We start from the raw sequence: 10,890 nt of genomic DNA, 5'->3' as shown, positions 1-10,890 counted from the left end.
TGCCAATGAATTAAGGAAGGCAGTTCTGGAGTTGACACCAGTATTTGTGTGTGTGTGTTTCTGTCTGTTTGACTGTCCATCCATCCATCTGGTATGTGCACAGGGAAAACTGCCCAACTAACTTCAATCTGTAGACTTCTGGCTTTCAAAACTGTAAGAGTATCAGTCTGTGTTTTGAAGCCACCTAAGCTGTAGTATTTTGTTACAGCACCAATAAAACATTGCTGTAAACCAGGGGCTGCTGACTCACATCTGTAATCCCAGCTAGTCAGGAGGCTGAGCTCTGAGGATCACAGCTCAAGCAGGCAGGCTCATCTGCTATTAACCATCAATAAGCCAGAAGCAAAGCTGTGGTAGAGTACTAGCCTTGAGCAAAAGAAGCTCAGGGACAGCACCTAGGCCTTGAGTTCAAGCCCCAGGATAGGCACCAAAAAATAAAAGTATAATTTGAAATACGTGCATGAAAATTCCTTATGATAATACTCATTGAGTTGCTCAAGTATAATTTGAAATACGTGCATGAAAATTCCTTATGATAATACTCATTGAGTTGCTCAAGTGTGAGTTTTCTATAACCTTGAAGAAATTCAGTCCTGAGTAGATTCCAGTACCCTTGGCTGTGAGACTAAGCTGTCAATTGCCTTAGGAGAATTAAATGCCTGAACAGAATCTTAATCAGGATGGACCTGTCAACCAGAATGTTCTCTGGAAATAGAGGTCAAGATGTTAAAAGGAAGAAGAAAAAAAGATTAAAATGGCCCACTAAGCATTCTAGCTGAAGTGCTGACTGCATTACCTCGCCATCTACCCAGGCAGAGCAGGGAGCAAAAAACCAGAGCTTGGGGTGGGAGAGAAAATCTAAAAGCTATTTTTAGCTTCCAAATCAATGTGTGCAAAATGACTTGGGTACAAGATCCTTCTTTTGTTCCAAAAGGTAGAAATAACCCTACCCACAAGAGAAGAAGGAGCAGAAGGGAAGGAAAGACAATGATAGGAGGAAGGTGGGAAAGAGGAAAGGAAGTGGGAAAAGAAATCCTTAACGACACCTGGCTGCAGTGACAGTGGCTCATGCCTGGAATCCTAGCTACTTAGGAGGCTGAGATCTGAGGATCGCAGCTCAAAGGCAGCCTGGGCAGAAAAGCCCATGAGACTCTTATCTCCAACTAACCACACAAAAAAGCCAGAAATAGAGCCGTTGCTCAAGCGGTAGAGCACTAGTCCTGAGCAAAAAAGGCAATACATAGTGCCCAGGCCCTGAGTTCAAAACCCAGTAAAGGCACAAAAATAAATGAATAAAGGGTAAGCTATCTCTTACTGCTTCATATTTGTAAGTGCTGAGTGATAACACATGAAAACTTCATGATCTTGAGAAAATAACAACTATACAAATATACTAACAGATAAATAAAAACACCTATTTTCTCTAGTGCCCATTTTTACATTGTATTCTGAGTAATGCTTTCTAAGGCTATCCTGATTTGCCTTGCAGATTCCCCTTTGAACTCTCCAGTCGCCATGGCAGGGGTAGGAAGTCAATGGACCCATTGTAACAAGCCAGAGCTCCATGTTCCTTCTCATTGTCTGAAGCAGCCACCAACAACAAGGTTAGGGTTTTGAAGCTGTAGCCAAATGATGCCCAAATATCTGAGTGTTGAGAATATTTTCAATATAGCTTAGAATTTGGAAGCCAAGTGCTGGCAACTCATGCCTGTAATCCTAGCTACTTAGATCTGAGAACTAATGTTCAAAGCCAGCCCCCGGGAAAGTCCATGAGACACTTGCCTCCAATTAACCAGCAAAAAGCTGCAAGAGGATCTGTGGTTCCTGTGGTAGAGAGCCAGCCTTGAGCAAAAAGAAGCTAGAGGACAGTACTAAGGCCTTGAGTTCAAGCCCCAACACTGACAAACACACACACACACACACACACACACACACACACACACACACACACACACCATTCCCCGCTTTGTAGTTAGAATTACAGAGCTTCAGATCCTTACAACTTGCCCACAATAAGTTAAAAAACATTAAAGGTATTTTTAGAGGAAGATCACGCACCATCATTTTAATCTATTAAAAAGCTGATTCTCATGGACAAAAATAGTAACCTCACTTTTAAAAACATTTGCTAAGCACTGGTAGCTCACACCTATAATCCTAGCTAGTCAGGAGGCTGGGATCTGAGGATCTCAATTCAAAGCCAGCCTAAAGAGATAAACGCAAAAGAGGGCTGGGAATATGGCCTAGTGGCAAGAGTGCTTGCCTCATATACATAAGGCCCTGAGTTCGATTCCTCAGCACCACATATACAGAAAATGGCCAGAAGTGGCGCTGTGGCTCAAGTGGTAGAGTGCTAGCCTTGAGCAAAAAGAAGCCAGGGACATTGCTCAGGCCCTGAGTTCACGGCCTAGGACTGGCCAAAAAATAAATAAATAAATAAATAAAATAAACGCAAAAGACTCATCTCCAATTAACAAGAAAAAATCCACAAGTGAAGGTGTGACTCAAGTAGTAGAGCACCTGCCTCAAGCAAAAAATGTAAGTGAGAACATGAGGCCCTGAGTTCAAGTCCCAGTATTATCATTAAAAAAAAAAAAAATCAAGCCTTGTGCCAGTGGCTCAAACCTGTAATCCTAGTTACAGAAAGCTGAGATCTAATGATCGCAGTTTGAAGCCAGCCCAGACAGGAAAGTCCATGAGATTCTATCTCCAATTGACCAAAAAGCAAGAGTGGAGCTATGGATCAAATGGTAGAACACCAGCCTTGAGCAAAAAACAACTCAGGGACAGCCCAGTCCCTGAGTTCAAGCCCCAGGACAGGAACAAAAGGAGGAGGGGGGAAGGAGGAGGAGGAAGAAAAGGAGAAGGAGGGAGAAGGGCAAGAGGATGGGGAGGGGGAACGGAGGGGAGGAGGAAGAGGAGGAGAAGCAGCTCAAACAGTGCACAGGCCCTAATTTCAAGCCCCACAACCAGCACAATAAATGAATGAATAAATAAATCAGATAATGAGGCCTGGAGTTCAAGCCCCAGTACTGGCATATGCATACATAAACGCATGCACAGGCACACCCACACCCACATAATAACAATAACAACAGTAAAGTACAAGGCTCTGAGTTCACAACCCAGTAACTCATAACCCCCTTCCCATGTTCTACTGCTTAAATAATACCTCCAGCCTTTTTAGACTTTCCTTATTTTTCTAATAATGTCAAGCTTTTTGCCCAGGCTGACCTGGACCATAATTCTCCCATTTATTGAACCCAAGACTTCATGCATACAAGGCAAACACACTACCACTAAGCCTATTCCCAGCCCATGAGACTTTATCTCCAAATAAATACCCAAAAGAAGCCTGAAGTGGAACTGTGGCTCAAGTGGTAGAGCACCAGCCTTGAGCAAAAAGAAAGCTCAAGGACAGTACCCAGGCCCTGAGTTCAAGCCCCATGACAGACCAAAACAAAAAGATATTGGAGAAAGAATTTTTATTTTAGGGGCTGGGAAGGTGGCTTAGTGGTAGAGTGTTTAGCTAGCATGCATGAAACCCTGGGTTTCATAAACAGAAAAGGCTGGAAGTGGCATTGTAGCCTAGGGGTAAAGTGCTAGCCTTGAGCAAAAGAAGCTCAGGGACAGTGCCCAGGCTTGCCCCAGGACTGGCAAAAAAAAAAAAAAAAAAAAAAAAAAAAAAAAAAAAAAAAAAAAAAAAAAAGAAAGAAAGAAAGAAAAGAAAAGAAAAAGAATTCTTATTTTAGAAGTGATTGCCAAATAACCCCTAAGATGCCTCCCTATCCTAAGATTTTGTGTATATGGATTCCTTGTGGTAGAAGTGATATATCCTTAAAATGTTGACATCATGGGTTTCTAGGAATTGGGTCAATGGTCTATTATGAAATTTGATTGTATATTCCACTGAAGGAAACAGTTTCACATGTGATTAAAAATTAATGAACTACTGGACACTAGTGGCTCACACCTGTAATCCTAGCTACTTAGGAGGCTGAGATCTAAGGATCATGGTTCAAAGCCAGCCTGGGTAGGAAACTATGAGACTCACTGTAATCTCCAACGAACTAGCAAAGAGCGAGAAGTAGAGCTGTGGCTCAAATGGTGGAGCACTAGCCTTGAGCACAAAAGCTCAGGGACAGCACCAAGTCCCTGAGTTCAAGCCCCAAGACTGGCACACACACATACACACACACTAGCGATCAATGGACTAAGTAGCTTTAAAACTATAACACGGTGAAACCCTGCTAAAATGTTAATAGTAGGGGCTGGGGATATGGCCTAGTGGCAAGAGTGCTTGGCTCGTATACATGAGGCCTTGGGTTCAATTCCCCAGCACCACATATACAGAAAATGGCCAGAAGTGGCGCTGTGGCTCAAGTGGCAGAGTGCTAGCCTTGAGCAAAAAGAAGCCAGGGACAGTGCTCAGGCCCTGAGTCCAAGCCCCAGGACTGCCCCCCCCCCCCGAAAAAAAATGTTAATAGTGTTCTAACAAGTTAAGAGATTTGGCTCTTGTTTTAACCTGTTTCAACTCAGTCAACAGGACAAAGCAGATTGGCTTATTTATAAAGAACAGCAATGCATTCCCCACAGCTCTGGAGCCTGAAAGCTAGGCTCAGTGTCTGGGAGAATATCTAGGTTTTGTATCCAAGATGGCACCTTCCCTCTGTGTCCTCTGGATGGAGGCTGTGACTTCATACAACGGAGAGAAGATGATAGTTACCACTTCTTCTGTGACCTCCAAATGCAGGGCTGCCTCATCTCCACACAACAGGGAGAACAAGATGGTGCCTTCCCTCTGTGACCTCGGAATGGAGGGCTGCCTGGTCCCCACACAACAGTGGGGAGAGAAGAAGATGGCGCTTTCTAGCTATCTAAGTATTCACACAGCACAGAGGGCAAAACGGCATAAAGGCCTAAATTCTTTCTACCTGGTGTTTTATTTTGTTTGTTTTTATGTCTGTGTATGCGTGTATGTGTGTGTGTGTGTGTGTGTGTGCGTGCGCATGTATACACACGCACATGCACTGGTCCTCTTGGACTCAGGGGTCCTGGGCGCTGTCCCTGAGCTTTTTTGCTCAAGGCTAGCACTCTGCCACTTTAGTCACTGTTCCACGTCTAGCTTTTTGTGTATGTGTGTTGTTAAGTGGAGATAAGAGTCTCTCATGGACTTTTCTGCCCAAGCTGGCTTCAAAAGGTGATTCTTAAATCTCAGTAGCTTGGATTACAGGCATGAGGCACTGGTACCTGGCACAATATTTTTCATGGAAGATGTAGAAAATTAGTAATGATGGAAACATGTAAATTAAGGGTTTGCTAGACACCAACACAACCTTAAAATAAACTTTATAAATATCATGAGTTCGGGGCTGGGAATATGGCCTAGTGGCAAGAGTGCTTGGCTTGCCTCGTATACCTGAAGCCCAGGGTTCGACTCCCCAGCACCACATATATAGAAAATGGCCAGAAGTGGCGCTGTGGCTCAAGTGGTAGAGTGCTAGCCTTGAGCAAAAATAAGCCAGGGACAGTGCTCAGGCCCTGAGTCCAAGCCCCAGGACTGGAAAAAAATATATTATATATATCATGAGTTCAAGCAGAAGAAAGACAAAACTACTGATTTCCTACACTATTTGGCAATTTTTTCTTTTTTCTATTTTACTAGCTGATAGTTATGTATGGAAGAGAATTTGACCTGGAAAGTACTCACACATATGTGTAGAGCCACCATATAGCACACAACACATAACCACACACATTTTTGCCAGTACATTTTGGTTATCTTTGTCCATCTTGTGTGGACCATAATGTCTTGATTTTTCTAAGTTATACCTTTTCTCTCCAACCACCACATGTCAGTCAGTGTACAGAGTACAAAAGTAAATATAACCGAGTCTATAATGAAAAAAAAATCTGGAAAAGAGTTTTTAAAAAAACAAGAAACATGAAAGTGTGGTAGAGTGCTTGTGTAACCAGAAGACCAACTGAGTTCAAAGTCCAGGGCTAGAGGCTAGGGATATGGCCTAGTGGTAGGGTGCTTGCCTCACATACATGAAGCCCTGGGTTCGATTCCTCAGCAACACATATATAGAAAAAAGCCAGAAGTGGCGCTGTGGCTCAAGTGGTAGAGTGCTAGCCTTTAGCAAAAAAGAAGCAAGGGACAGTGCTCAGGCCCTGAGTTCAAGCCCCAAGACTAGCAAACAAACAAACTCCAGGGCTACCAAAAACAAAAACAAGCCAGGCCTATGGCTCATGCCTGTACCTAGTTACTCAAGAGGCTGAGATCTGAGGATCACAGTTTATAGTCAGCTTGGGCAGGAAAGTCTAGGGGACTTGTATCTCCCATTAACTAGCAAAATGCTGGAAATGGTGGTTTGGCTCAAGTGTAGAGCACTAGCCTTGAGGGAAGAAGCCAAGCAGAGTACAAGGCCCTGAGTTCAAACCCCCAGTATCAACACGCTAGACCTAATTCATCCAAGTTATATTCTCCTAGCTTTTCTATACCCAGAAGGTATTACCAGAAGCATTATCATACACTTCTAGAACATTCTCAGAGTCATTCCCAAGGGAGAAGACTCATGAGCTAAGACTTCATGGCAGAAGACCACAGTGGTCTTCTGCATTTGGTAATAAGCCGGGTAATGGAGAGATAATGACTCAAGAGACCTGTATATTTTAAAACCTTGGCAAAACTAACAAGACCAATTTTCAAGTACATAATTCAGAGAAGCTATTTTGCGTATTGTGGGACTTGAACTCAAGGCCTTGGGCTCTTGCTTAACTTTTTCCCTGAAGACTAGCACTCTACCCCTGAACCACAGCTCTACTTCCAGCTTTTTGCTGGTAAATTGGAGATAAAAGTCCCTCAGGTTTGTCTGCCTGGACTAGATTTGAACTGGGATCCTCAGATCTCAGCCCCCTAAGCAGCTAGGCATGAGCCACTGGTACCTATTCATAAAAACTTTTTTAGAAATAAATATTTCTCTCTATATAACAGGAAATACCTGAAGTTCCAGATGCCCCCTCAAGCTAAGGATGACTTGGGTGACAACCTTGCGACCCAACCCAGATCGTTTGTCTAAACCAATCATTTCGAACCCCATAAGCTAGCCAATCACCTTCACCAGGCCCGTTCCCGCCATTGATTAGGACAATCATTCTTTTTTTTTCAAGTAAGACAATGGATTTATACTGACCAGCCAGGATCACCGCCCAGACTCAGGACAGTCATTCTTAAGAATATTTTATAAAGAAAAAAAAAAGAATTATTTTATAACCTTCCCAAGATACGAAATGATTTGCTGCGAGTTGCTATGCTGTTTTATGATCTTTCCTGTGGTGTGACATGATTTGCTGTGTGATGATGTGACATGGAATGTTTCTGTAAACCCTATAAAAACCCTGCTGAATGGAGGATTGGGGCTCTCAATTCAAACCTGCTGTGTCAATGACGATCGTAAAGAGTCTTGTGTGATTACATCAGCCAAAAAAAAAATATATATATATGTGTGTATATATATATATATATACCTTTTTTAAGCCAGTGTTTTAAGTATGTAATCCTAGTTACTCAGAGGGTTGAGATCTACAGCAAAGTCTATAAGACTCTTGTCTACAATTAAGTGCCAAAAAGCCGAGAGTGGAGCTGTGACTCATGTGGTAAAGCCCTACACTAGCCTTGAGCAAAAAAGCCCAGGTACAGCACCCAGGTGCTAAGTTAAAATCCCAGGCCATCCCACTCCCTCCTGAAAATAAAAAAAGAGATTACGAAAAGCTCATCACAGAAAAATACCCTCATTTCTCTAAAGAGACAGGGAGGGAAGTCAGGCTTCCTGCTTAATACAGCGTTTCTAAGGACTGCCACATCTGCATTCCTGTCTCCTGGGGAGAAAAGGGGACCACATTCTGTCCCGGGACCTGCTCCCTCACCTCCTTCAGATCCTGAACGAGGGCTGTGAGCCTCTCATTCTCAGCCTGGACGTTGGTGACCACAGCCCGGCTCTGCTTCAGCTCATTCTGCATCTCCAAGATCTTGCCCAGGTAGTAGGCTTCCTTCGAGGCTGACTCCTGCAGCAGCGTCTCCTCTCGGCTCTCTCCATCCTCGGCTACTTTCCGGTGGACAGAGTAGGACTGCCCGAATGCCTGCAGCATGTGGGAAGAAAGAGAGGAAAATAAGTGTACCCCAAAACTACAAACAGATGTGGGGGAAAAATTTGTCCGTATGAGATTTGAACTCAGGACTTGGGTGCTGCCCCTGAGCCCTTCAGCTCAAGGCTAGTGCTCTACCACTTTAAGACACAGCCCCAATTTCCGGTTTTCTGGTGTTTAGTGGGAGATAAAGAGTCATGGACTTTCCTGCTCAGGCTAGCTTTGAACCTTGATCCTCAGATCTCAGCCTTCTGAGTAGCTAGGATTACTGGCATGAACTGCTTTATTTTTCATGTGTGGGTATGGGTGTGGGTGTGGGTAGGTGTGTGCGCACACGCTGGGGATGGCCTGGGCACTGTCCACAACCTTTTTTTGATCAAAGCTGGCCCTCTACTACTTGAATCACACTTCTACTTTCAGCTTTTTGCTGGTTAAGAATCTCATGGATTTGTCTGCCCAGGCTGGCTTCAAACTGTGATCCTCAGATCTCAGCCTCTGGAGTAGCTAAGATTATAGGCCATAGGCTCTTTGCTTTTTTATTTATTTATTTATTTATTTTTGCTTTTTTATTTAATTTTTTAAATATTATATTTAAATAGTTGTACAAAGGGTTTTTCAATTCAACTTGTCAATTTATAAGTACAATGCTTTCAGGTTTCTTTTCTTTCTTTCTTTTTTTTTTTTTTTAAGCTTTCTTATCTTTAGACAGGCATTGGCGGCTCATGCCTATAATCCTAGCTACTAAGAAGGCTGAGATCTGAGGATCATGGTTTGAAGTCAGCTTGGGCAGGAAAGGCTATCAGACTTTTATCTCCAGTTAACCACCAAAAAGCCAAAAGTAGAGCTGTGACTCCAGTGGTAGTGCACTAAACTTGAGCAGTGCCCAAGCCCTGAATTCAAGTTCAAAGACTGGCACAAAAAACAGAAGAAAAATAAAAAGCAGAACTTTCGATTCTTTAGTATTTCATATCCATCATGTCATTTGATTTTTTTTTTTCCCCAGTCCTGGGCCTTGAACTCAGGGCCTGAGCACTATGCCTGGCTTCCTTTTGCTCAAGGCTAGCACTCTGCCACTTGAGCCACAGAGCCACTTCTGGCAATTTTCTGTATATGTGGTACTGGGGAATCAAACACAGGGCTTCATGTATACAAGGCAAGCTTTCTTGCCACTAGTCCATATTCCCAGCCCATGTCATTTGATTTTTAAGCACTTGGTCAGAAGTAAACAAACTGTTTAGTTCAAAATGTGTTTTACTTATTTTAAGAAGGGATTAATATTTTTCTGTCACGTTCAATAGTTAATATAAAGTGGCTGTAAATGTATCAACAGGCAATGCTTCTAATTTTGTAAGACATTCTTCATAAAAAATTGATATTCTTATTGATTTGGAACATATGTGGACTTGGGGCTAGTGAGGACATCAGACTTTGCTTTAAATGGATTCTCCCATAGAATAGCTTCATCACTTGAGATGAGGCTGTAGCCATCTATTCACCCAAAGGAATGCCAAGCAGAGACCACCCCCCTAAGAAAACAAACAAGTTATATTCACATTTCGGTGGCCTTCGAAGAACAATGCAATTGGGCACTGGTTGCTCATGCCTATAATCTAGCTACTCAGGAAGCAGAGATCTGAGGATCACAGTTCAAAGTCAGCCCAGCAGGAAAGCCCATGAGACTTATGTCCAATTAACCAATATAAAGCCAGGGTAGAGTCATGGTTCAAATAGCACAGTGCCAGCTATAAACAAGCAATTTCAAGGTGAGGCCCCTGAATTCAAGCCTCAGAATCATTTAAAAAAAAAAAAAACAACAGTAAAGAAGGCAAAACTATTGGCAAGACAGAGTGATGAAATTCCTAGAACACAAAGATCTCCTATAAACTCACAGGGGAAACAATGAACTGCCCAAAGAGAAAAAAATGTGATGATGTGTTTCATTTCAGCCATAAAAAAAAGATGAAAATATGTTCAAGATTATTATGGGAAAGCTATTTTAGAAACTACACAAGAAGCAGAAAATGATTTTTTTGTTCTTTTTCTTTTTGTCTGGGTGGGGGGTGGGGCAGCAGCGGGGGTTCTGGTGCTTGAACTCAGAGCCTGGGCACTATTCCTGAGCTTTTATGCTCAAGCCAGTGATCTACCACTTGAGCTATAGCACTACTTCTGGCTTTTTGCTTGTTAATTGGAAATAAGTGTTTCATAGACTTACTTCCCAAGCTGGCTTTGAGCCATGCTCCTCAGATCTCAGCCTCCAGAGCAGCTAGGATTACAGGTGGGAGCCACCCATGCCCAGATTTTCATTTTTTCTTTTAATCCAAAAGTACTTTCTGGAAATCTTAGTAAGAAGTAATTCATGGAATAAGAGAACTCTAAAAAGTTCACATTCATTTACCCAAGCAAATATTTCTTGCAAGTAAATAGGCAAAAAAAAAAAAACCCAAAAAACAAAAACACCAAAACCCACATACATTTGGAAGAAAACTGTCAGATGGCCAGGTACCAGTAGATCACACCTGTAATCCTAGCAACTCAGGAGGATTATGGTTCAAAGCCAGCCCAAGCAGGAGACTATTACCTCCAATTAACCACCAAAAGCCAGAAGTGAAGCTGTGGCTCAAGTGGTAGAGCACTAGCCTGGAGCTGAAGAGCTCAGGGACAGTGCCCAGGCCCAGATATCCAGCCCCATGACCAACACACACACACACACACACACACACACACACACACACACACACAAAA

General features: G+C 42.8%; 1 protein-coding gene across 1 annotated transcript in view; it reads right to left on the bottom strand.

Moving 5' to 3' along the window:
- The window catches only part of Bicd1 (BICD cargo adaptor 1), an 85,241-nt gene that overhangs the window by 53,154 nt on the left and 21,197 nt on the right, over positions 1-10,890 (bottom strand). The window contains exon 4 of the mRNA XM_048367073.1: positions 7,930-8,142. Coding sequence (XP_048223030.1) covers positions 7,930-8,142 — 213 coding nt within the window. The remainder of the gene's footprint in view (positions 1-7,929; positions 8,143-10,890) is intronic.

The sequence above is a fragment of the Perognathus longimembris genome, chromosome 1, assembly GCF_023159225.1.
Source record: "Perognathus longimembris pacificus isolate PPM17 chromosome 1, ASM2315922v1, whole genome shotgun sequence".
Lineage (NCBI taxonomy): Eukaryota > Metazoa > Chordata > Mammalia > Rodentia > Heteromyidae > Perognathus > Perognathus longimembris.
This window is presented reverse-complemented; position numbering and strand designations above follow the sequence as displayed.